Source organism: Pantherophis guttatus, chromosome 1 (genome assembly GCF_059756535.1).
Source record: "Pantherophis guttatus breed Tessera chromosome 1, ASM5975653v1, whole genome shotgun sequence".
Taxonomy (NCBI): domain Eukaryota; kingdom Metazoa; phylum Chordata; class Lepidosauria; order Squamata; family Colubridae; genus Pantherophis; species Pantherophis guttatus.
This window is the reverse complement of record NC_142063.1, coordinates 309,716,664-309,744,400: the sequence shown is the minus strand read 5'-3', so window position 1 is coordinate 309,744,400 and position 27,737 is coordinate 309,716,664. Positions and strand designations below refer to the sequence as shown.

At 36.4% G+C, this 27,737-nt stretch overlaps 1 protein-coding gene and 1 long non-coding RNA gene across 3 annotated transcripts; both read right to left on the bottom strand.

Moving 5' to 3' along the window:
• Positions 1–1,426: 1,426 nt before the first annotated feature.
• Positions 1,427–3,445, bottom strand: LOC148116930 (uncharacterized). The gene is made up of 3 exons (XR_015731563.1): positions 3,203–3,445; positions 2,312–2,565; positions 1,427–1,508 (listed from the first exon to the last, which is right to left on the bottom strand). It is a non-coding gene; the product is annotated as an uncharacterized LOC148116930 (long non-coding RNA).
• A 1,333-nt stretch (positions 3,446–4,778) lies between these two features.
• STON1 (stonin 1) lies at positions 4,779–21,738 on the bottom strand. 2 transcript variants are annotated; one of them, XR_004592931.3, is made up of 5 exons: positions 21,216–21,570; positions 8,768–10,712; positions 7,298–7,500; positions 6,043–6,167; positions 4,779–5,508 (listed from the first exon to the last, which is right to left on the bottom strand). XR_004592931.3 is itself a non-coding variant. In XM_034427422.3 (4 exons), exons 2-4 carry the CDS (start codon positions 10,659–10,661, stop codon positions 6,093–6,095), a joined length of 2,172 nt encoding a protein of 723 aa, XP_034283313.2. In that variant the 5' UTR covers positions 10,662–10,712; positions 21,216–21,738; the 3' UTR covers positions 4,779–6,092. The 2 variants fall into 2 exon arrangements, 1 of the variants encoding a protein (XP_034283313.2); XM_034427422.3 differs by having other exon boundaries at positions 4,779–6,167; positions 21,216–21,738.
• Positions 21,739–27,737: the final 5,999 nt, after the last annotated feature.

Below are 27,737 nucleotides of genomic sequence, written 5' to 3'. Positions count from 1 at the left end.
TGTGCAGTTAATGTGCAGTTAATATACTGGCTTTAGGAATCCAAAGATAGATATTTCCTTTTCTTCATATTTTAACATGGTAAGCTATAACCAATTCAGATCTAAATCTTGAAAAGACCTCTTTGGAAAAATGTTTAGGGCTACAGAAAGACCCAGCAGTGAACTGATTGATAATTGTTTCAGATCTTAAACAAAGGCCCACAAAGTCATGTGCCAAAGGTATTTTGTTTCTTACAATATTGCTGTAGATAGCACCTGGGTAATCAGAGGATTCAGTAGGATTATGTATAAGAGATCTCAATGCCATCAGGTAATTTAAAACATCTGCTGTTTCCATGTCTTCAGTGGGAAAACAAAAATAAAGTGTCAACAATTTCTCTTGAAGTGAAAGCCAAACTGGTAACAGGCAAGCCAAAATATTTGACAAATATTCTCTGATGAAAGGAACCTTTTTCCTACTTACAGGTTTATTCAACTCAGCCTGTTGTGAGGCCTTGAATGGTTTTAAGGAGAAGGTAACGTTGGCTTAAGTTACACTGGAAGGATGCTTACCCAGTACTTGTCTCATGGAAAAATAACATTTTGTTCTATTTTGAAGCATTGCTGTTACTGCAAGTCAAGTTGAGAATGTGCTGATTTTGAAAAAGGCTGATGACAGCTTGACCAATCACTGTTCTTCAAAATATGTATCGTATTTGAATTCCCAGAAAGATAAGAGGCTCTGAGTCATCTTGTTATTGCGATCTGCTTTTCAGATCCTGAAATTCCTTCCATCTGTTGTCTCTAGAACATAAGAATGCCACTTTGGTTTGCCTTCCTTGAATATTGGCAGACATCTCCAGAGAAGAAACTGTTTGAAATTTGTAGGAATTTCTGAACAAGATATGGTTAGTATGGTAGCAAGTCTACTGCAGATCTCAAAGGTGAAACTTTGTCCAAGAAACTATATCAGTCCTGATTATCAATCCCTGTCAAATAATTTGGACAGCAGCACTGAGATGAACACATATTGAACAGCATATACAAGTATACAAACCATACCCCGTATGTAGAAAATGGTACGCTATATTTTATTATTTATTTAGGTTGACCAAAATTATGTCTCTCCCAACTAGAGATTATTGCATTAAGAGGTTGTCCAAATACATTGGTCTACAAGGAGAAACCTCGGAAATGAAAGTAGCTTAATTTTACCAGAATTGGGTCACTAATAAAGGAAAATTAAGTCCTGAGTATTAATTGGCTCCAGTTTCCAAGATATAGCTTCAGGTCAAAATTGCATCAAAATAATTCAAAATTATGAGGGGGATGTGTGATTATGTTCCATAATTTTTCTGCCAAATGTGATTAAGCAATAAGAATGGTGCCACACTAATCATTATAAAGTCAGTTTTTGCATGAAAAATTGATAAGCTCTAACATCAGATTAAGTGACAAGATTCCATCTTTATTCGGTATCTACACTGCGCTTTTTGGCTTTTCTCTTGTAAAGTGCAGCAGGATCATCCCTGGGGAGATAAAAAGAAAAATTTATACACTTCTATGTGGTACCATTTTCATTGTTCTACCGTACTTTGTTGAGAAGTTTCAAGGCATCATGATCATTAGACACCTCCCTCCCTTATAGGCAAATATACTCCCCCGTATATAAATCTTTATTGTGTATCTTGAAAACTTTAGCCAACCAGCACCTTCATCACCTGTTTTCTAATTCATCAAATCAAAATATGTAAAATTAATACATTTTATCTCAGAGGTAGATAATTTCCCAAAATTTGTAGACCAATGATATCAGAGACCATTCTTTCTCACCATTAGGCTCAGGAGGAACTCATTAGGTTTCCTGAAGAAACTGGAAGATTGAGAGGGAGGGCTGAGTGTTGGAAATGAGCCATCTTACAATAAATTCTGAGTATGTCCTGTGGTAATTAGTTGTGGAACACACAGATATTCTCACCTATTCAGGGAAGTTGATGTATGAATGATTCCATACAGAACTTGCAGTAGTATACACTAGTTTACCTTTTCACATGAACTGTCCTCCAGTTATTCCTTTTTTAACTATAACGAATATTCAGTAAGTACCAAACCACATCTGATCTATAGCTCAAATGTTGATAAGACTTTCAGCATCAAACCATTCTTCTGTGAGCAGCAAGGCCTGAGAGTTTATACAAAATAATGAGGAATTTGAACATAATCTATTATGCACCTCTGAGAACACATACATTTATTATTTGACTCCAAAATCTGATGGGTATCTACAGTGTAAGTCCCACATGAATAATTTAGAATCTTTTAATATTTTTACCTCCTTTGTGGAAAAAACTATGGAAAGATTTGACCTGAGGCTGATGTTGATTCATCCCAAAATGATCTTGTTCTCTTGAGATCTGGGAAGAGGTTTAACAGCTGAACAGATGCATGAGAAGAAGCTCTTGAAGCATTTGAAATCCCAGGACAACTGGTAAGGCCTTTTCCTTGTCTTTGGTTTCCACTTAAATTTCCTCAAATAGCATATCATAGAATAACTTGTCTTGTTGAATGATCTCAAATGTACTGCACCTTTAAATTTGGAATCAATATTTTATTATTTCAGCTAGAAGTTTCTATACACATAAGATGCTTGGGGGAGTGCTATTCTCATTGACTAAGTTTTCTTTTACTCTTTTCTGAAGATAAAGGTGGCTATGAGGTTTCAGAGCAGCCTGGAAACGAGGAGACTGCTAAAGAAATCAATGTCAAAAGAAATCAGCAAAGAAATCAATGTAGAAAGGGCCCTCCTTGAGCCCTGATCTCTTATTTGAATGGTCATCAGCCAAGATTGTTTTTATCAATAATAGACAGCCAGAGACAGTGAAGGGAGCAAAGAAGTGAAGGCAACAGGGGAAAATCCATGGCTGAGGAAACTTCCCCTCTTACAGGGAGCTGAAAAGAGCATGAATCAAGCCTAGGTAGCCTTATTCATGTAATTCAACTGCAAAAATTAATATGATGACAGCCTGCCCAAATAAGGTTCTGTCTTCACTAATGGAATGGTTGGTTCCCTGAAATAATATGTGGAAACAAGGTCAATGCATGAACTACATGTTCCTTTGGTGTAGTCCACTGTTCTGCAGTAGACTACTCCTTCAGAAATGAGGGGAGCACCCATCTGGAAGGACCTTCCCTTTGGGGCTTATATTGTACAAGTCTCACAGACCTTTCTGGAGTGATCTTCTGAGGCATCCAAGAATCATGATAGACTAAATTCCTTGTGTTCTGTTCTCTTCATCTGGATATCTACATACAGTACTAGATAGTAGAGCTGCTGTCTTAGTATGGCCACCACAGTTAGGCAGAAGAGGAACAGAAGAAGGCTTCCTCCTCCAATAAGTGTATTTGGTACAATTGTTGCTTTTATCAGAGTACATGGGAAGAACAATCCCAAGAATACTTTTCTGCACTGTGGGAAAACAGAATTAGATCTGTGCATACTCATTTACATAAAAAGTGTTGCTTTTGTGATTAACAGTGTGTTCTTACTTTAAAAAAAACAACATAATTCTCTTTCACCAAAAAATCTAAATGGAACAAGCATTAGAGCTAAAAGACATTTTTCTGCTCAACACACCTATTCAGCGTCAGAAATACTCTATGTATATTTACATTGTGTACATACTAATTTTATGTAATTTTAATACATAAATAATACATATATACATTTTAAAAGGATTATTCCTTCCACAGCAGAAAAACCACTGGCATAAATGGATTGTTCCTACAGAAAAGTGTGTATGTATACACATACACACACACACAATATCAATATTTTAGTGCATTTCCTTCCAGTACTTTTGAATTAGCATGACTAAATGTGTAGATAAAATGTTCCTTCTTTGTTGTAGCATTTCCAATATTTGTGATTGTATAATTTCTGTTGAATTTGGGAACCATTGATGAAGTACACCATACCAATTTTCCTCCAAATCATAGCTTAGAGTAAATGTTATTGATTTCTTTTGCCCATAAGCCCATTATTCTAGTATGATTACTTCTTTGAAGTTTGCATCCACTTTATCATACAATTGTTAATTTGTTTTGTCTCCATGTCATATTTCGATAAGAATATATCCCCTAATAGATTGTCTTGATTATGTTAAAGTATCCTAAATTCTGCCCTTTTTCTCAAAGTCCTTCCTTTCTTGAGATCAACTTTTATTCTTCCAGCAATCAACCTTTGTGAATGCTTATTTTCACAGAACAGTTCTTACTGTGGCTTTAGTCTGTTTTCCAAATCTGAGTACAACATATTAGCATATGTGATTAAATCCTTCTTACTGTAGTTGTCTTCAAAGTAAAAGGCATCGGACAATAATGCTAATGGTGAAATTACCAAACATATCCTTGATTTTAGATGTTTCCATATTTTTAACAAACTTTGCCTTATCATGTTTCTTCACATACTTCTCTTGTTTCTTCACACCCTAAATATCTATGAAATCTATTGATTAAATCAGTTCCTACTACAATTGATATTCTGCTGTTTAAGGATTTTATCTATTCTGTTATCCACAATGAACAGCTCACTTGATAATTCAAATCCACCTCCTCCTTTTGAGTCTTTTAAATTTTGAATCTTACTTATTAAGTATCTTAATATTAAATTCCATGACATGTTGAACTGGAAATACAATATAAGAAATGCGATACAAATTAACTGAGCTCAATTTAATTTTAAATAATATTCCCTGTATTTAGTATCTCTAGCAAGAATAAACATGTTATGTGAAATGAAATGTGTTGTTACAGTTTTATTCCAAAAAGAGTTACATGAAACAAAAATAACATGTGGAACAGTTAAAATTCATCAGAATGCAAGCAATATAAATTAAAACTGACACTTCTTAGCTTCCTAAATATTCAGTATATATACCTCAAGATTGAAAACAGTGATGAGTCCTCTTCCCAAAAATTCAAATATATCTAAATAATAAATTTTAAAAATAAATTCAAAATAGTCCAAAGGGTAAGCTGATCATATTAGGTATAGCTGTTTTCTCTTATAGTCAAGTGCCATCCACTCCACACTCCTTAAGTAAACTCTAGCTCATCTGGCAGAACAAATGAACCTTTTGCTTTTCATGTTCATATGAGACACCTTGTTCTTCAGCCTTTTTTCTCCAATCTAATATATGTTCTTGTTGGAGATTCAAAATAATTTTTAACCAATGGCAAAATATTGCAAAGCAAAACCATTTTCACCAAAAGCCCAAAGGAAGGGAATAGTTCAAATTATTGCAGTGCTTCCCCTATATTAACAACTTTGGAAGGAAGCAACAGATTAGAGCTCTATTTTTGCCAACAGCATTACCCTGAAAAATATCTGTTATATTCTAGTAAATCATTTCCCACACATGTACTTTTAGGTAGCAAAAGAACATATTGAAGTACTTACAATGTAAAAGGTTCAATTTACAGTAAAACTTCTAAGCTCATCACTGAATCCACCAAAAAATGTAGCTGGGCCTGCATATTTTTTTTTAGTGAAAGTTGAAAGAATAAACAGGATTATACAGACAGATTTTATCTATGTCTTATAATTCTAAACAACATCAGAAGATGAAACATTTGGATGCTAACATGAAAAAGATTTGTGATCAGCTGACTTTGAAGTCATATAAAATATGATTATTTTCAATAATCATTTTGGGTTGAAAGGCAGAAGGTTGTTTAGGAATATATAAAAGTACAAATAGAATTTACTGCCATTTGTTAACCCAAATATATTTTCCCAGCAATTTCATGGCAGTTGCAGTGCATAGTTGTATTACCTCAGGAAAAGGTAAGTCTGTCTTAGGGAGTTGCAAGCTATAACTGTGTTCAGTTTGTTTCCCTACAAACTCTGAAACAGAACCAACTTATAGTATTTACCTTTATGATGTTATAGTTAATATATTAAATGTTTAGAAAGCAAATTATGTACCTAAACTTTTTACATGACAATTTGAAAATTATATACTGAAATCCATTGCTTTACTGCATTTAAATTATTCTGCTTACATTAAAATATTTCTCACAACCTCAAAAGGAATCCAGATTACTTCTCTCTTCTACTGTATGTCACATTCTCCACTCTTATTGGGATCTTCTCCCTCAAGTCTAATCCATTTCTTCTCAATTTCAACCTGTAGCATGAAAGCAAAAGAAATGGGATTAAGAAATGCTTATATTATTAGTGACATTCCTATCTAATAATAACCTTTTTATTAAAATAAAATATAAATGGAATATTAAGAATAATTAACGCATTGTAAGCCGCCCTGAGTCTCCGGAGAAGGGTGGCATATAAATTAAAGCCAAAAAAGAGAGAGAGAGAGAACATGGGAGATATACAGAATAAAACATGTTGCTGACTTAAGACCATCCCATCTCATTAAAAATATAAATAGTAGTAAAATAATAATAATACTATCCATCCAATGTAACACCAGCAGAAATTTGCATGGTCCACTTCACCTGTTTTACACAATCAATAAATTGCCTATATTATAAATAAGCCCTGCTTACAGTAAATATTTAGGATAAAAATGTTGTAATGAGTTTTGAAAGCAATCACAGAACAATATTATTAAATCTAAAACTTACAGAAAAATAAAAATGGAGTTTTCTGAGCTGTAGAAGTGTCATGTTAGTTTAATGAGCCCACTGACATAATCTTTTGTGCCATGATATAGAGAGAACAAGGGTTTTGAGGCTTGTTTAGAAGAAGAGACATCTTTGCTTGCTATAATTTAAAAAGTAAAGGCACACATAAAGCAAAGCTTATATTAGTCTATGTGCATGATCATGCCAACTGGCTGTTTCCTGCCATTCTATATGAATCTACAATAGTTACCACTAACTTGTTTAATACATATTGTCTTGTCTCAGTCATGACCCACAGTAAGCAGAGAGGCAAGTCTTAAATCATGACTAGTTTCACGTTTATTTTTTCTGGATGGCATAATAAAAAGTTGTGGGCAGCTCATGTGATAAGCCAATTGCTCTGGTAGATGATATGGGAAGTTTAAAGACAGAGACAACCACTGGAAAGGTTTGTGCAGCTGAAGAATTAAGGCAGTTGATACAACAGGATGCACTGACTACATTTTATATATCATCCAAACACAAGCATTATGCTGGTACTGGATAAGGTTTCACAGAATAGTAGTTACATGATCAGATGCATGTCTTAGCAAAAGACATATAATGAAATAAATTTGATTATGGTAATTGTGGTTTGGCATTTGATTAAGCAGGAACAGAAAGACATTACCTGGCAATTATAACATGCTTTCTGAATCACATGTTTCTGAGGCTGTACATCCCTATCAATTCCCCATGATTTCACTTCAGTTCCTGAGGCGCATGCATCAGACACAACGAACTGCACCACAGCAAAAGGACACCAGTCAGAAGGGATTTCTTGATCTGAGCCAAGTTCTAGTTTGAAAGACAAACTGTGCAGATGATCTGGATCTTGGAAAGAAAGAGGGAAAATATTATAGCAACGCTCTACAAAGACAGCTTGCTGAGAGAACAATCAAGCCATTGAAGTTTTTGGAAGGACTGGGTAATGCAATTCTATGGAATAGTTAAGTAGTTTGACAGGAAATAACAATAATGAAGGGCCACTAAATGGGAGTCCTCTGGAATATTTGCTCCAGTCTTAAAATTTGATCTGTACCATTTTTTAGCCAAAACATAATATAACACTAGCAGATAGAATTCAAGTTTGTTGGGCAATCATAACAAACATAGAAGAGCCCAGCATACCAAATACTTGATATCAAAGTATTAATTCTGGAAATAACAGTATATTCAATATATTTTCTGTTCAAAAATAGTTCAAAATACTAGTTGGAAAATATCTTTGCTGCATTTCCACTTCAAGATACAGAATTATCATCTTACATTAAGCTAAACATAAAACTGTTCATTCTTTTGCATATATTTGAAGACATACAGTAAATGCAGCTATCATCTGATAAGATTTCAAATGTATATAGCTACCTCAACAAGAGAGAACATTTTCTAGTGGAACTTGTTATTCTATTATATTCTATGCTATTCTATTCTATGCATATTTTTCAAGGCTAATGCATATTTAAGCCACTGTATTTAGAAAATATACTTGTAACCACCATGGGGAGAAGTGTACTTGGACCCAACTCTGAAAATATGAATACAATAAAAGATTTCCCCAAAGGACACATTGTAACGTAACTTTAGGGCCCTTTAAGAAGAAATGTATAAAACAAGTTTGTCAATCAACATCGCTTTTATAAAGTATACAAGGTTGTGATTTGGCAAGTTCTATATTTTGCATAGGTGAATAGAATAGTTCAGAATTTGAGATGAAACAAGCAGAAGCAATTATATACATTCAAATCATTGCCTTACTTACACTAAAATGGTACCTACTATATATTGTCATACTAATAGTAATGGAAATATGCTAGCCAGAATTAAATAGGCATGGTCTTTCACTATATCATCTATTTTATTTACTTGACCATTAATTTTAACTTTTGTATTTTCTGTTTCTTATTGTTGTGAGCCGCCCTGAGTCCTTTGGGAGAAGGGCGGCATACAAATCAAATCAAATAAATAAATAAATAAATAAATAAATAATAAATAAATACTTCCACTAATATCTTATTTCTGTCATATTAATAAACTACTGAAATAATTCAATTCCTTTTCAGCATTTATATAATAAACTAATTTTATAAAAATCATTTACTTGAGTTTTTATCTGGTAGTCTGTCAATTTTCCACACAATAGCTCTATAGGCACTTTCATACTTGGCTGTTCCAATTGAGACATGAATAGCGGAGTCCGATTCAAGCTCATTTAAAGAGCCAAGGCAAGTTCTTCTGTTCATTTTTGCTTTCAGGGATCTCTGTCTTTGGAGGTTCATAGTCCAAAGAGTTTTGTTCCATTGTGAGGGAACAGGAAAGTGAACCATTACATTCTCACAGTGTTTTGTAGGGTATGAATATGCTGAAGACATGTTTATGAAAGCTTGCAGTTCGACATAAGCTCCTTGAACGATTAACAAGGCTTTGACAGAAAATGGAAGATCCGATCCATTATATTGTGTCCTATAACGCATTAGTTCTACTCTACAGCCATCTGGTGGTATAAATTTAATTATTCTTGATTGCTCAAATTCTTGTTTCTTCACACATTGATGAAAGTGGTAGTCATTAATTTTGATCCAATTTTTCTTATTGTCTGACTCAAAATAATGTTCATCCCTCTTTTGAAGCTCCAAGTCATTTAGTGTCATAAAGCACTCAGAATTACCATTCAAAAAGTTTAATGAATAAATATGAGTTATGACAGCAGTTTTAGATAACCTGTCTTCTGCTTTACTAATTGTCCCCCAAAAATTATCCACTATTTCCAAGATCATTTCTTGTTCTTCATAATGTCTCTTTGGTTTTGAAATAGCAGGAAGCTTCATTAACTCTTCCTCAACTATCATTAGGAAATCAGTGAAGTCACCGTAATCAGTTGTTCCTAATTTCAGCATCTGTTCAATCTCTGCTTCATGAACCACTTCGGTTTTAGGATACTTCTTTTTCTCTGTATATGTCACATATTCAATTTTCACCGTATGGATTTTCCCAGAGATGTTGCAGTTCTCTAACTTTGGTTCTGAAAGCCTGCAAAATGGTTGCAGCTGGAATACTTTGAAAGGATTTTCAAGACCTTTTTCATAATACATTTGTAGGATTCCTCCTGGTAAAACTCTGAGGTAAATAGGACCCCACTGCCTTGATGACATCATATTTTTCTTTTCAGGAATCCTCAGCATGAAAGGCCAGCCATCTTTTCTCTGGCTGCTAAAGAGACTGCTCGGAATAAATGAAGAAAGGCCATCTCTAGTGCACACACATGGAACTGGTCTCAAAGCTCTTTCAGTGTTTGAAGTTTCTGTTTTCAAGTGTTCAAGTTTCTCACATATATAATTGAATGAACCCTGGTTTAAGCTTTTCTGATCTGGCCAGCTTTTCTTTCCTTTAAAAGAAAAATCTCTTTCAAAATCTGACTCTTTTCCATGTCCATGAAAGCTTGGCAAAGACACAGTAGATGAACCTTCTAACCAAAATGGATTGGAGAAAGCAGACTCACTAGAAACATTCTGAAAAAAGGCTTGTGAATCTAAGGAATTTTCCGATTTCTTTGAGTTTTCCTGATGCATAACTTGTGCACCATGTATTGGTTTCAGAGTAGAAAATTCTGAACTGTGCACAGGCTGAGATATTCCAATCATTTTTTGAGAAGGTGGTTCAATCAGTGGGAGATGATTAACGTTAGATGACAATTCTGGAATAGGACTAAGAAAATGAGTTCCTGATTTGGGAAAGCAAGGACTGATAGGATAGTCTCTGGTGGGTGTACAGAGTGGAGAATTACTGGGGGGATCAGGGCTATAGTAGTAGTCACTTATAGGAGATGAGAGAGAAGTGCAGGTGATGGAGGACAATTGGTTTGAAAAATCTTGCATTTTAGGCAGTGTGAGTTTAAGCCCATTTGGTCTGCAAACGTTATCATTTTCTCTTGCTCTCTGAGGAGACTGGGATTCATCTTCAAAAGTAACCCAGTTTGCGGTATTTGCAGTAAACATCTTGCTGTAGAAATCTGGGAAAACTGAGCAAAAGTTTCATTTGTAATTCATCTGTTAAAAAGAAGGGGAAAAAAACAAGTAAGAAAAATACATTTATTGATATATTTATTTCAATCAGTGTAATTTCAGGTTCAGAGACATGAATTATTAGAAGTGAACACTTAATGCCATTAGACAAAAAATCCATATTTTGTGTTTAAAAATACCTGTTATCAATAAATTCGATGTGCAATTGCTAAAGATTGGATGTCTAAGGAGATTCTCAGTCATCCAGGTCACTGTTGTCGCAAAGGTGCTTTTTTTCAAGAGGCAACTGGACTTTCTGGTTTTTCTTTGAAGACATTTTGCTTCTCATCCAAGAAACTTCTTCAGCTCTGAGCTCTGAGCTTCTTGGATGAGAAGCGAAATGTCTTCAAAGAAAAACAAGAAAGTCCAGTTGCCTCTTGAAAAAAGAGCACCTTTGGGATAAAGACTGGATGGATAAAGGAACTGGAGATCCCCATTTTGTCCAAATTCTCTTAAACATCAGTATTTTTAAACATTTAAAAATGTTAAATCAGAATTTTCAATAGATCTTTGATTATGGCTTATTCAAAAGGAACAACAGAATCACACTTACTTATCCTATTGCATTTGTATAGAAAAAGAATCTGTAAATCATAATGGTTTTGGAGATGAATAGTGCTGCATTAAAAGTTACATTTTTCAATTATCCTAAAGTTATTATGTTCTAAAAAAAATTCAATTTGTACAACTGTACAATTTAGTAAATAAAGTACAAATGAAAAACTTGATGTTTTTGTTGTTGACTTTAAAATTCCTGATTTAAATAACTGATAAACTCCAGTTCGTTGATCTTCTGCACGTCTGAAAATATAGTTCATAAACATAATTACGATAACATTTATTTTAATCAATGCAAACTTTCCATTTTTTGAAGACTATAACATTCAAATTTACAATTGTCAATGTACAAAACAGAATTTTTGGAAGTTAATTAAGGAAACAAATAAGTAGTAAAAATATTGCTGAATATTTTAAACAGGATATAAATAGAATAGAAAAGGGTGCAGGATAGCTCATATTCATGTTTATTGTGAATATTTGAGTCCTGCTTCTCTGCATACCATTATTTAAGAATTCACTCTAATTATGCACATATAAGTGTAATCTTACTTTTTAATGGCTGAATATTCTATTAAACATAGCAGTATACCAGTTTCCTGCTATTTTTAATTACAGTACATGCCTATTTGTTTGCTGGTTTGCTGTAAATAAATTTCTACTTTATGTACATTGTAATAAAATATTTTGTTTTGTTTACTATGAAATTGGTAATCTGAATTTTCATTTTATTTCAGCCATTAGCAAAGCAAAAGTATATCTGACAGGATGATTTCATCACAAATACAAGGCATATTTTAATTTGCTTAACTGTTTCTTTTCTTTTCATGTTATTCCCGTATTTCTCTAAGTAGTCTAAGCTAATAGCAAGAGGAACATGCCTGAAAGCAGTTCAATCATAAACAACAATCCATTCAGGATTTTGGAAACACAATCAATCAATCAATCAAACCTTTATTGTCATTGCACAACATATGTACAATGAGATTGATTTCTACTGCTCAAACCAGATAAATGTTTCTTGTTCAAAATGGCAATTTATTTTATTCCATCTTCATAACTCTAAAAATGTGCCTTATGTTTTGTCCAGAACACTCAAAACAGCTGTTTTGAGACCAAAATATTATGTACATCTCTAGCTTGTAATCTCTTGGGCTTCACAAAGCTGCTCAATGTCAACAGGTCCTCTGAGAAACAGATGGAAAATACATCCTCAACTGGAATGGGCCAACTCACCATGGCCAACTCACCATGGGACAACTCGCAGGACAATTTAACAATTCAATTATTTAAAATAAATAAAAATAAATAAAAATTTTAATTTTTGCCATTTATTTATTTATTTATTTATTTAATGGGATTTGTATGCCGCCCTATCTCCACAGGACTCAGGGTGGCTCACAACAATTAAAACAGAACAAACCAACCATTAAAACAAAAAGTCCAAGTTAAAATTAAGAAATTCAATAAAACCCAGATTAAAACCCCCATCAGTCCAAGGCGGCCAGGTGAAATAGCCAAGTTTTCAGCCCATGGCGGAAAGAGCGAAGGTCGGGGGCCACCCGGAACTCCAGAGGGAGTTGATTCCAAAGGTCATACTGTCCCTCCTTTTGCATCCTTTCTTTAAAGTTTCTATTCCACCATTTTTTTTATATTAGTGTAAGTCTTGTCCCACAGAAAGTTGTCCCACCATGAGTTGCACGACAAGTTGGCTGTGGTGAGTTAGCTGTAGTGAGCTAGCCATGGTGAGTTGGCCATGGTGAGTTGGCCACAGCGAATTGTCATAGACCCTCTTCAACTACTATCAGGGAAGCTCATTTATCAGTAGTGTCCAATATTATCCATCCATCAGAAGAGTGGAATCTGGTAAAAGAATGGATTCTCTTTCCCTTTCAAAAAATAATCTAGTGGTTTGGAAATTTAGCAGAGTATATCTGAGCAGACAGGGAAGGTAGGAAAGGAAATTCCCTACATAAGCAGAAATCCACATACTCTGGAAATACCCCTCTACTTTCAAATAGTTATGATACTGAATGTTGTTATATACAGAATACTGATTACACTGCATGATGACAGTGATAAAAGAAATAGCATGTTAGTTAATTTTTCTTAATTTAAGAAAAATGTAGCAATATAAGAATGAGTTTTATAGGTGTAAGTCCACAAAATCTTGATCCAGATGGTCTGGATCAAAATTTTGTGGACAATAAATACTTCATATTTATTGTTCATATGCGGTCATATTTCATTTGGTTTCCTCTGGAACATACCAGATGCAACCTCACAATTTAATGTTGAGACTTGTAGAATCACTTCATGCACTGCTGATTGCTTTTAAATCTATGTCAGCTTCCTAACATCTTTTCTTTTATACCTACCTATGTGTTAGGACATCTTGTTATGAGTTGTTGGTAGTTCTACAGTGTTGATAGTCATTTCAAACTAACTACTCATTCTTAATTTGAAATGCATAAAAAAGCCCATGAGATATACTTTTAATATACAAAGGGAACCAATGTTACTGTGGTAAAAAGTTGGACATATGACTGATACTGCACAAAACCTTAAAGCAGATATTTATGTCCCAGTACAAGTAGTCCTCGATGTATGAGCACAGTTGAGTCCAGTTGAGTGAATCTGGCTTCCCCGCTGACTTTGCTTGTCAGAAGGTTGCAAAAGGTGACACAAAAGGTTATTATACCACTATTTCACAACTTTTTTACAGGTAGTCCTCAACTTACAACCATTCATTTAGTGTTTGAAGTTACAACCACATTACAAAGAGTTACTTTTGACCATTTTTCATACTTACAACTGTTGCAACATCCTTAGGTTCGGCTGCTTGGTTCATACTTATGATGGTTGCAGTGCCCTGGGATCATGTGATCATCTTTTGCAACCTTCTGACAAGCAAAGTCAATGGGGAAATCCATGTTCACTTAACCATATTATTAACTTAACAACTCCAATGATTCAATTAACAAATGTAAGAAAGTTCGTAAAATGTGGTAAAATTCACTTAATAAATGTTTCAGCAACATACATTTTGGGCTCAATTGTAGTCATAAGTTAAGGACTATCTGTACAATGGCTAGCTAAACTGTATTACTTATCTTTCAATTAACAATATAGTACTGGGGATTGTAGTTAGCCAATTGTACATGCAAATCTGTTCGAGTATTTTTTTTTTTAGCAACAGTTTGCTTTGTTCCAAATGTTCAAGATTCAGAGGAACAGAATTCTTTTCTGTTATTAACTGAAAAAGGATTGGACGTTTATATGCATGTATTAAATAAGAATGAAATGCCAGTCAGTTTGGAATTTCCTGTTAGTCTGATTTACATTCCAAATATTAAGTTCAATTTCTGACTGCACTATGCAATGACAGACAAACTATTTTTATTTTTTTCCTTACCACAACTATTTATACAGAGAACTAATGCCATATTTTTCATAACAAAATAAAAAGAACAAAAACATTTCTTAAAGTAAAAACATACCAGGGATCTCTTTTGACTCAATTTCCCAAACAATGCACACATTTCCATTTTTACTCACTTTATAAATATTGTTATCCTCAAGTAACTTATTACCATCGTTAGAGTGTCTTGATTTCAAATAACAGTTGAGGACTACCTGTATAGCTGCATAACTGCTTAAATTACACAATACTAGCAAATAGCTTGAGGGTTTTTTTGATGCCTAATTCAAACACTGAAATGAGAAAAAGAGAGGGTCCATAAATCCAGAGAACTTGCCTTAGGCTTTATCCTCATTTCCAAAAACATTTTCTTTAATACTATATACTATATTATATTAATTATATTTGTATAATTATGTGTGTGTGATTATATATAATTATATAATAATTACATTAATGTAATATAACATAAAGGTATAAGCAAACACTTTATAAACATGTTCAAGCTGGCTTCAGAAGGGATTGTAGCACTTGTGATCATACTGAAAATCTACATTAGAACACGGAAAAAAATCTCCAGAATATTAAAAGAATAGCTACATCTATTAAAGTCTATTGGCTACAAGAAAGCCTTCAATTTTGTCAATCAGGACAAGCTGTGGAGAGCTGGGAGTGCCAATACATCTGGTCAGGCTGATGCAGTCGCTGTGCACAAATCAGGAGGCCACTGTGTAAACACCATATGGTGACACTGACTGGCTCAAGATAAAGGAGTATGGCAAGGTTGCATTTTTTAATATATTTCTTTTTCAACCTATATTCTGAAGTGATCAAGATGAAACTGAAGAATCAAAAATTGGATTGGAGGATTGGAGGAAGGAACATCAACAATAGTTGACATGCTGATGACACAACTTTCTTCTCAGAAAACAAAGTAGGTCTGAAACATCTGATTACTAAAAAAAAAAAAGCAAAAAAATCTGGCCTCTTTTTGAACATCAAAAAGATCAAATTCATGACCGCTGCGAGGAATGGAATTGTCAAAATAAAAATTAATGATGAAGAGATCAAATATGTGTAAGAATTCATTTTCCTAGGATCACACATTGATCAAAGAAATGAATGCAGTCCAGAAATAAATCATCAAATCATGCTGGGTCACACAGCAATAACATAGATTTAGTGGGGGAAAAGCAAGGACATGAGCCTGGCGGCTAAATGGAGATTAGTCCATGCTATTGTATTCCCCCTTAGTCTCTATGGTTGCAAAAGCAGGACTATGAAAAAACTGGACAGAGAAATATTGATGTGTTAAGAGTTGTGGTGTTGAAGAAGATTTCTATGCATTCCTTGAACAGCAAAAATGACAAACAACTAAGTACCGGAGCATATAAAACCAGACATATTGCTGGAAGGCAGAATCACAAAATCCCGCCTTTCTTATTTTGGCCATGTCATGTGCTGAAAGTCACTGGAAAAGGCAGTTATGCTCACAATGGGTCAGTGGTAAAAGGAAACAAGGCTATCAAAAAACATGGTGGTTAGATGCCATCAAAGCCAACACCAGTTACAGCAGAAAACAACTAAAAAAAACTCTACAAATTCAGAAAATGTGGAAAGAGTTGGTCCATAGAATCACTGATAATCAGATACGACTGAACAGATAGCATCATTATCATCATTATATAATCTATAAACATTCTTGACGATTATTTATGAAAATATATCTGTCTAGTTCTTGCCTCATCCACAACTTGTAAGAGCTACAGGAAAAGCAATATACGGATAGTCATCAATTTATGACTGGTCGCTTAGCAACTGTCTGAAGTTATAGACCTACCTTGGGGCTACTTACAACACAGATTTAAAGTTCTAATGGGCACCCCACTCCTACAGTCACATGTTTAAACTTCAGATGCTTGGCAACATAATCATATTTATGGCCATTTGCAGCATCCTGCAGTCACATGATACTGAGCTTCTGACAAGGGCAAACTAACTGTGCCTGCCCCAACCTGAAGAAGCTTCTTGGATGAGAAACGAAATCTTCAAAGAAAAACCAGAAAGTCCAGTTGCCTCTTGAAAAAGGACCTTTGGGAAACCGTGACCTGGATAATTGAGAATCTCCATAGACATTTACAGTAACTATGCCTGCATTTACCATCTAATCTTATTCAGAAACCAGACACTTCCCTTTTTCAAAATTACAATTTAAAAGATATTTCCTACACCTATTTCTCTAAAACTTCTACCTTCACGATAGTTTATATTTCATTTTATTATTATAGTTAATAAAATGAAATGTCACGGGTAGCACAAACGCTTAGATATTACATGTCTATACAATTTACATTGACAAAAGTTATATGAATTTGCTTTCATATAACTTGGCTCTTTTGTGGTTTTTGCCCAGATTCTTGCATAATAAGTACTGGGAAGAAAACATAAGTTGCTAGCCATCCCAATGTTTTTCCAAGCACCACTTCAAGGCATGGTGGGCTGAAAAACATCATGTATTTGTCAGATAGCAAGGCTACCATAAACGTTTGGGGAAAGGCTGCCACAAACACTGAAAAGCAGAAATAAATATCAGTACTGTAGTTCAAAAATCCAAGCAGTACCTAATAATAAAGCTGATTTAAAAACAAGGAAATTGGCAACTGAGTAGGAATGTTGAACCTCAAGCAAAATACAGTCATTTTTTCCAACCCTTCTGACTGTTTTAACCACAAGAAATCATGTCTGGCAACAGAAAATGCTGGCACTTTCAATTTCAGCAATTTGCAAAAACAAAATGAAAAACCTTTAACCCAAGCCTTTGTCCTCTCATCAGCAAAATAAACATTCTCCATTATTATTGTATCAAGAATTATCTAATATTTAAGCAATCAAGCCTATAATAATGCATTTGAAGAACATGAAATTTCCAGAACCTCTTTTTTCTGCAGCATTTTTCATAGCCGCTATGGTCCTGCAAAACTTTGCAATGGCATCAACTACATTGTGGTTTGGTTATTTATGCCAGTTGAGAATTTAGGCCCAAGATTTGTAACTTGATCATCAGAAATTGGCTTTGTGTATCCACAAAATTGTTTCTTCACCAGCCCAGCCCAACACCGTTTTACCATTTTCTATGAGACAGAATAAAACTAAGTTTAAAAGTTTGCATACTACAATTTAGAAAAATCAAATTTAGAAAAAATAAATCTAGGTTCTCATTCAATTCATAATGTAATCAAGAACAGTGCAATATTTCAATTAAAATTGAATTGATTTACTCTAATTGGATCTGCCTTTGCTTCACTAGAAGATTATTCATGGTATATTTAATGTTGTAACAAAAACTACTCCTACAAATGTCTTACCTTGTTCCACCAGCCCAGAATTCTTCAAAAGAAATTCCTCCTATTATGGTTAATAAATGGAATTTACAATGATATCATATTTCTAACTATTAAATATTGGAGGGGAACCTATTGCATGCACTTCTTATACTTGGGGCAGGAAGTAAATCTATTTTTGCAAAATTTTATTTCTCAATAGGTTTTATGTTGTTTTTGTATTATTGGGTCCTCTTCCCCCTCCCCACAAAATAATAGTTTCTTATGAAACAGTCCGCTCTTGGAAACCTAATGCATGCATTCTCTTTAATTAGCCAGATTATCCCCATTTCATCTAGATCAGAGGTGGAGAACTACGGCCCCTTTATGACTTATGGACTTCAACTCCCAGAATTCCTGAGCCAGCATGGTTCCCCATCCAGATCTAGATCAAAAATACAACATGCAAAGTTAAGAGATAAACTGAGAAAGAGGTTTCCCCAATCCATCAGTATTTCAAATATCCTATTGACCTTTGAATCTATCCATGCCTAAAGGAATAAATATTTTAAAGACTAGTGAGACATCTTTCTTAGAAACTAAACACACACACACACATGCACAAGCATCAAACAAAAGATAAAAACAGAACACAATAAGAATAGAAACCTGGCATCACAACCAATTCCCATCAATACAGCCAGCACTAGCATCTTCAGGTTCCAACTCATCCTGTTTGAGTAGTTGGGAGAAGAACCAGGTCTTTATAGCTTTCTAGAAGATCAAGCATGTGAGTGGCCACCAGATCATAAAGGGAAGAATGCCACAGAGCAAAGGTTGGTATAGAAAAAGCATGCTTCATAGGTCCCACTAGATGACCAAAATTGTGGAATGGGACCTGGCGCATAACTACTCTGTTTGAACTGGTGAAACAAGCAGATACCCTCAGGGAGTTTTTCAAATAACCTGGCACCATGCCATGTAGAGCTTTAAAGATGATAACCAGCAATGCTGCAATTCCAGTTGCTAACTTCAAGATGGTCTTCAAGGACAGCCCCATGGACAGCATGATGCAGTGGTCAGCCAAGTAGCCAAGAATTGAGTGACCATAAGCAAGACCTCCTGGTCCAGAAAAGGGGACAATTGGCAGATAAGAAGAATCTATGGAGACTATGCTAGCCGTGGCTGCCACCTGCTCCTTGATGAGTAATCGTGTGTAGGAGATCTCCCAAATTGTCCAACCCCTCAGTCCAGTATCATTTCCCACATCCAGAGTATAAAATGACACATCAGCAGGCCATGGAGAGTCAAAAACAGGCTTTTGCATCTTGCCAGGGTTGAGCCAGAGTCAATCCTTCCCCATCCAGACCTTCACAACTTCCAGGCACTGGGTCCACACTGCAACAATATCAACTGCCCAGCCCAGGGTGCAGATATATAACTGGATATTATCACCATATAGCACTGATTCAGTAATTATCTGCAGGGATAACATGTGGGCATTTCTGTGCTAATTGATGAGGTTAGAAATCAGAAATATTTTTAAAGCTGTTTGTCACAGAAGGATATTGGGGTTTTTTTTTAGCCTTTTCAAAGTGGTATATTCTGCAAATGGAGTAAGTAGCTACAGTTACCTATAACAGAAATGTGTCTCAGTGAACAGATCCTAAGCAAATCCCAAAGAAAGAGAAAACAATTTGATTTTTGAAGACATTCTTGGATTAGAAATACTAATACTAATTTGCTAATATTTTAAAAAATTCCTAGGCACCAGATCAAATTCTGTTTAAATTCTTCAAAGTAGCATCTTTTTAAACAAAAAAAAATAGAAAACAAAAGGCACTCATTGTAAACATGCAGTATTTGATATACAAACATTTATCTATTGAAAGAACAACAAAATATAAAGAAAGACCAGGAATGCTGAATGCATTTTACAGAACTATATAAATTATAGACTGGTCCAGTTCCTTTTTGTGAATAGCTACATCCCCGTGGCAGCCATTTTGTGAAAGTCATGCCCTTATGGCGGTTATTTTATGTTAGTGCCACTGAAACTTTTCCAGAATTTTCCATTTTTAATAAGTGGGATTAGGGTATAATTTTTCATGTTACAGTGACATTGATAAATATTACTTTTGGAATACAGCCAATTTATCTTTCTGGACTGAAGCATGGAAACAAAAATCCAGAAGGCAACAAGATGTCCTCCAGATGTTCTGGAATACAATTTTCAAACTCCAACTGACCAGAATGTCAGTCTTATGGAACTATTCTTCAAAACACACTTCAAAACACACAAAGGGAATCAGATTGCGTAAACCGCTTCAGTTACAATATTATCTTTTAGCTCTTAGGATGAAATTCTGCCAATATTAGGGCCATAGCAGAGCTGGTGAATAACAAGAACTAGTAATGCCAGCTGTTCTAGATTTAACTGAAAATAAGAATGTTCAGGAACAAGAAGTTAGGAAGCAGAAGAATTCAACAAGCTGGTCATTTACAGAGAAATAATTATTTAGTTAAAGTTGCATTGATCCCTCCCATTACAAATATGACCACTCTGGTCAACAGATAGAATTAGATGTACATAATGAAACAAGAAGGATTTAAGTCAGTATTTTCAAACTTCCCAGCTTTAAGATGTGTGGATTTCAACTCCCAGAATTCCCCCGCAAGCACGCTGGAAAACTCTGACTTTAAATTAACAGGCATTTTTCCAAAGGAGTCCGAGGCGACCAGACCAAACCAAACCCAGAGGAAAATGCTTTGTAGCAGCAGAGCGGTTCCTACGAAGTTAGCCGAGAGGGCTTCAGTCCTCTCCCCGAGTACTCTTTGAAGCGGGCTTTGCTGGGCTGGTCCGGCGGTCCTTCAGCATGAACCTGGCCGCCGTAGTTTCTGGACCTGGAGCGTATTTCATCAAGACGCCACCAAACCCCCTTCCCAAGGCTAGCGGGCTCCGGGGATGTTAGCGCACGATACAGATGAAAAGGGGAAATACAATCTTGGGGTCAAAGCACAAGAAACAAGGTTTTCCCTGATTTTCAACAAAACTGCCCCCCTCCCACCTCGAAGGAGAGACACTAACCCCGCCCTCGAGTTTGCCCAGTTAGTTGCCTCTTTCTCTCCCCGTTCAGCTCGCCCATATAGACAGACGCACAAACGGGGCATCCTGCGTCCCCTTCTTACCGGCCTGAGTGTTGAACCTTCTGAGCTCCGCAAATTGGGTGCCGGACGGAAAAGGGGAGAGAGCTGCTGCCGGCGAAAAAGCGAAGGCAAAGGAAGAGGAGGGAGAAATCAGAGGCTGCCTCTTTCACTTCCTCACCATCTGGCCCGGACCCAAGCTCCGGCAACCCTCCGGCACCACAAGGGGTCCCGCGCCCGCCGACCTCCCCTCCGGCCAATCTGCCTTCGTCTCCTCCCCGCGCTTCGCAACTGACGGTCGAGCTTCGCTGCTCCCCGGCAAAGGCGAGCCGAGCGCGTTCCGCTAACTCCCGCGGGGCATCTTTAATCGACGTGGAGGGAGGCCAGGCTGGGCGAAGAGGAGGGTACCAGCTAAACCCCGCCTGGCGTGTTTGGGTCTCCATTCCCTGCGCAGGCGCCATAACTTTCAGCCGCGTGGAAAGGATAACAAGCCTTGGGATAAGCAAGCAGAGTGAGAGTGAATCTCTTGGGAGGGGGAGGGGGAGGGGGGTTGGCAAACAAAGCACCCTGGGCCAAATCATACAGCGGAGCGTTCAGGATTGCTCAAAACAGGAGAGGGGGATGCGGTATGTTGGTGTAGAAAGGTAGCATCTCAAAGGGAGAACGTTCAGCCTTGCTTTTCATCAAATGAGCTCGTTGACTCTGCAAGGAATGCAGAGTTAAGATGCATTCTTAAATCCAAACACCAGCCCCGTATCTTCCTTTTTCGAGATTTTAATGATCAGAAAGCCCCATTTAACTCAAATGACCTTTATTTCCAGACGAGTAGGCATAAGAGTGCAGTCCAAATTATTTATTGAAACTGATAAAACAGTTGGACAACTAATTTAGTCTGTTGCACTGGCAATCTTGAAAACTCAGTGAGGTCTTAGCTATGTTGTGTCCTTTAAAAGAACCATAATTTATTTTAAAGAACTATATGCACATAACTCTTACAAAGCCTCAGGCTCCCAATACTGAAAAATTTGCTTGGGAATACCACAACAGTAAAACAAAGTTGGGGGAGGGGGAAAAAGAAACAAAGTAGCAACATTGCCTATCTGACTGACATTTTCTCCCTTTTTTATTTTACAGTAAACTACCACTTTCCTTGATAAGGACACCAGTTAAACTTCAAAGGTTAATTGCCAGATCAGAGTGGCCAGTTATAAGTCTTAACAATTTAGCTGCTTCTTACAAGGAGACCAAGTTTACAGGGTTTTTCCCCTTCCATTTAATGATTTCTCCAGCTTCCAACTTTATTCCAGAAAGCGGGACATTCATTGGGATCATCAACACACACACACACACACACACCCTTTCCTCATAATGGAATTTCCATCTCACTGCTAGCATTCCCATTCCACCCGGCTGAGCCAGGCTGAAGCCAATCCAATCCAAGGTGTTCTGGCATGAAGTGAGTATGTTCATTGAAAAATGCAAACCAATCTATGATGCACGGAGGAAGAGGAGGTTTGAGGTAAAATAGAGGTAGGTGAAGATCTACTTGATCACAACTGGCCTGAGAGAGCTGCTAAGGAACTGCTTCCTTCCATCTGAGCCCTGTGTTCAGTGCCTGTTTTGCAATGTTTACCCTTTAGGCAAACTAGGAACCCAGTTTCCATAGGCACTTTTCTATCACTGGATGTAACCAGTGCAGATCTGGCTTAAGTATGCAGTCTTTTTTCCTCTTCTATCCTTTTGGTTGACAGAGCTATAGTGTTATGCTTTAATTTGCATCTTTTGATTTGGCACTTAATATACTTTGATTTGACACAAGAATTAGTGACATTATTTTTAGACCTCTCAGCGATTCATAACTTATCTAGTGGTGGCATCTCGGTTGTAAAATCTGGATCACCAGTAGATGGCAGCATAAGAGACTCTTTCATCTAAATTTGCTGACTAGTTGATAGATGAGTCATTGTTTTGGAAAACTATGTGGATGTACTTCACAGTTGAATGCATCTCTCACACACCAAACTCCTAATCTGAACTCTTGACATCTATACAATGGCAGCATCTGCTGCACAAATCCAAGTGCGTCCTATATTGCAGTTAAGAGATGAACTTTTTGCTACCATCTAATGATAATTATCATAGCCTATTAGCCAGGATTTTGAGACGATTGATTCATTCAGTTTAATTGGTTTGTTCTTGGGAATTTTAGGCACCACTTTTTCTTTTTGTGCCTTTAAAATCTGGGGTTCTCCTGAATTAATGTATTGCTACCCTAACTATATAATAGCTCTGCCCCCCTGTAGAGCAATTGAGATTGCTATTGCATGTATACCATTTACATTTTGGTTATCTGAACTTAACAGTATATCCTTTAAATCCATTTAAATAATTGATATGACCATATTTCAACAAAAGTAAACCTTTTTCCTATCTCTGTGTTAAGGAAAACCAGTACAGTGCACTATTGTCTCATATTAAATTAGACAGGACAACAGATTAGAAAAAACAATTATCTGCTAACTAAAGTCCTAGAAAACTATCATTAACATTTAGTCATTTTCAGTTTTTAGTTTTTTTCATCCCAATACAGTAACACATTACAAAAAATAATTTTTAAAATGTGTTCTTATCCCAACAGTTTAAGAATACTCCACTGTCTTGTAAACATATTTTGGTTAATTAATTTAGTCCTTAAATGTTGCAAAAATAATTTAACTGAATCCCTATACTAGTGACCAAGAATTCCTTTCATATGCAGACACAGTGGCTCTTCCGTTCTCATTTGCAATCTCAAATTCCAAGCTGAGATAGAAGCAAAATGGATTTCTACCAAATCATAGGAATTCTCAGTTTCTGCTTCTTTGTCCAGATAAGAAAAGCAGACACTTTTGAGCCATTGCAGGACACTCAAAATGACAAGAGAGATTCAGCATTGTGAAAGAAACATTGTACACTTTAAAATATGTAAGGTTCATATTTTCTTCCTGAATAAGTAAATGGAGAACATGGGTGCTGCTCCAGTGAACTTAATTTTTTATCTTAATTCTTAACAGCACAATAGGTTTAAGCACATTAATAGTGGCTTAAGTAACTTCAGGACTTGATACAGTAATAGGTTTATTGGACGGTGCTAAGAGTTATGGGATATACTGTATTTTTCAGAGTATAAGACTCACCAGGGTATAAGACGCAGCTTAGTTTTGGGGGAGGGGAATCTGCCTACTAGGTATTCATCTGGCTAGCGTCCTTAGTCTGGTCAGCTTCAGCACATTAGTTTGCTGTTTTTTATCTCTTGCTTAGGGATAAAAAACAGCTTCTAAAGCACAACCTATCTTTGGAGAGAGAAGCAATGAGAAAAGCAAACCACAGAGATCGCTTCACTCGCCTTCACTCGCTAGCGCCTCTGTTAGGGCTGAAAAAAAACTTCACAGCTGAGAGTCAGAGGGAGCAGGCAAAGCATGGAAAATCGCTTCATTGAAAAAAAGCTTAACACAGAGATCGCTTCACTCGCTAGCCTCGTCAGCGTGTTAGTTTTTCAAAAAAGCTACATTCAGAGTATAAGATGCACCCAAATTTTCAGCCTCTTTTAGGAGAGAAAAAACTGTGTCTTATACTCTGAAAAATATGGTATATATGATATTGTGTGAATGAACGTTAAATGGTTTCAATAGTGTTTCATACAGTGGTGGGTTTCTACCGGTTCTGGCGAACCAGTAGTGGCGGCGGGGGAGGCTCCACCCACCCACCTGGATGTCATCACGGACACTCTGCGCATGCGCAGAAGGTTCTGCACATGCACAGAAGTGCTGCGCGCAAAGTGAGCGTGCACATGTGCATGTGCGCGCGCTCCCGATTCCAAACCAGTAGCGAAGCTAAGTGGAACCCACTACTGTTCATACAGATATTAAATGTATGGGGAAAATAGGCAAGATCTGTGGTACCCCACAAAGAAGGGATTGATGGGTCTCTACACCTGTTTATCTGTCCCATGCTATGAACTAGAACTGCCCATTCAGGAAGGAGCAGAGTATAAAATAGTACCCATCCTCTCAAAGTGCTTAAGGATACTAGACTCAGTCATATTGACTGCTGCTGATAGCAAGTAGGATGAGGAGGGCCTCCCTCCCTCCATTTAGTTCCCAAGAAAGAATATCCACTGTAATGACTACAGTAATGTTATTTTGGTTACATATCTAATCTGAACCAATACTGGAACACATTCAGATCATCTGCTCTATTACACATCTTCTCTGCAATTGTCACCCCACTTTTTCAACGATTTCTCCCCCAAAGATACTTCTTCAGGAGCAGGTGTACCTCTACCTCCTCCAAGATGGCAGATACCATCTCTTTATCCAAAGAAGCATTAGCCATCTGTTGAATCCAAATGCAGACATATAGTTGCTCAAAAGAGCCAGGTGGGACATGGATCTAGCTCTCAGGTGGCAGAGTTCTTGATGCAAGGATCTTACCACTTCTTGAGAATTCACAAGACCAAACAAATCGCAGATATCCATGCAAGACCTTCTCCAAGTCTCTTCATAGAATTATGTTCAGGAGCAGTCTAGACCTGACTGAATATAACTTTTATTGACAAAATATACAGCAAATATGCTCTGTGGACTGCAGGAAGGTTTTTCTTCTTCTGTCCTTCATTAATAGAGTCATCTTAAACATAACACAATTTTGTCACTGAAATAAGCCCAGACAAGTAACAGCATTTTGCCACACTAAATCTGGATTGATACCTGTACTCTTCATATTCTAATTCCTTGTCTTACTTCACTGTGACTTCAGGCATCACTTCTGCTACTTGATCTCTCTGGATTCCTTGGTAAATTCAGAAATTTGATATGATCAACAGGCAATGAGATCAGTTGATGCCTTTATCTCTGAATTTCAAGGTTGAACAAAGCATATGGAAGACTTTCTGCCAAACTCATTGGAAAATCCTCAAACAACCAACCAGATCCCTATTAGGCACCTCAGGAAGACCTTGGCTCCATCATTTGGAGAATTCACAGGTCTCACTAAGCCATAGGTTGACCAGGAAGTGATCTGGATGTAAAATGACTGAAAGACAATGTCCTACACTTTCAGATCTGCTTTCTGTTGCCAAGCAGTACAATAGACAACCATTTTGTTTTAAAAGCATTCAAGGGCTTTTACTTTTGAAGAGCAAAACCTATCCTTGAAGAGCCAGTGTGGTATGGTGATTAAGATGTGGACTAGAAACTAGGAGACTGAATTCTAGTCCCACCTTATGCATGAAAGCCTGCTGGGTGACTTTCGGCCAGTCGCTTTCACTTACTCCAACCCACTTCATGGGGTGGTTGTTGTGGAGAAAACAGGACTGGGTATTATGTATTAAGGTGGGATAAAAATCAAATGAATAAATACATTTTCACCTCTTAGCATCCCCCCCAAATTTTCTCCCCCAAATCTTAAAAAAACAAAGTTGCTATTCCAGAAAGTTTTATAGGGTGCTTGTGGTCCACAAACTTGACTTGTGGCCTCATAAGATCGGTGACTCAGCTATTGTAGAAAATGAGAGATAAAACAAGCTATGGCTCACCATGATAAATAATCAGCCAGTGGGAAGGTTAACTGAACTCTGATCACTGTGACTGTACTATCCTGACCAATAATGCTCCCAGAAACTAACTGAAGCAGATGATTCACACTAATACGGCTATGTTTGTGTTTAGCCACAAAACTAGACATAAAAGTGCATCCTGGCTTTAAAAATCTACTTTTTCTAGGACATGAGCAAATAAGAGGATTGTCTCCCTGCATAAATATGCATAAAAAAGGATTAAGCAAATATATGCTACAATATGAGAAGGGCTAACAATATTCCTGCTTTGTGACTGATTTGAATATAAATTTAATTATGGGGTTGTTTATGCTAGTTTTACTTAACCTATTTTATATCATTCTAAATGAATTCAGAAAGGCAAAAATCAAGAAAGAAATCAACAAAGTAGCAATAGACATGCCCCCCAAAAGACCTTTGGAGGTATGTACTAAAATGTTTCAGACTTTACATTTTTCATGAATTCTTCCACTGTGTTGTACTAAAATATTTGATTACAATTCTGAACCAAAGCTTCCCATGTTCAATTCCTATATAGAAATGAACAAAAAATAAAACAAGTCAGCTGGCAATAAATAAAATAGTTCCCAAACTGCAGATGCGGATATCGTATGCCTTAATGTAGGACAAAAGATATTAAATAGGTAAGGATAGGTGAAAACAGAGAAAGGGCCAATTTAGAAATTGCTGCAATGTGTCCTTTTGCCCTTCAAAACCACAGTGCATATGTGGTTCATTGTATTAAAAAAAAACCTGCAAATGTAAATCAGCATACTGTATATGTAAAATTGCATGCAGTTTTCTCTCTATACACAAGCTTTCCATTAATCTTCCTCTACCAGATGTTTTCTTTTTACCCAGCCCCCTTTAACAGCTGCCTTACTATCTTAAAGGCTGAGAAAGAGATAACAAAAGGATTTCAGGAATCAGCAATATAATATGAAAATAGCCAAGGTCAAATCAGCCAGTCA

What these genes read in the sequence shown, in the direction of transcription:
- STON1 (XM_034427422.3), bottom strand. Translation starts at nt 10,661, where the DNA reads ATGTTTACTGCAAATACCGCAAACTGGGTTACTTTTGAAGATGAATCC. An exon ending in ACTACCAGATAAAAACTCAA is followed by an intron (nt 7,501 to 8,767) that starts GTAAATGATTTT and finishes TTTCTTTCCAAG; the next exon opens with ATCCAGATCATCTGCACAGT. An exon ending in AAGCATGTTATAATTGCCAG is followed by an intron (nt 6,168 to 7,297) that starts GTAATGTCTTTC and finishes TTCATGCTACAG; the next exon opens with GTTGAAATTGAGAAGAAATG.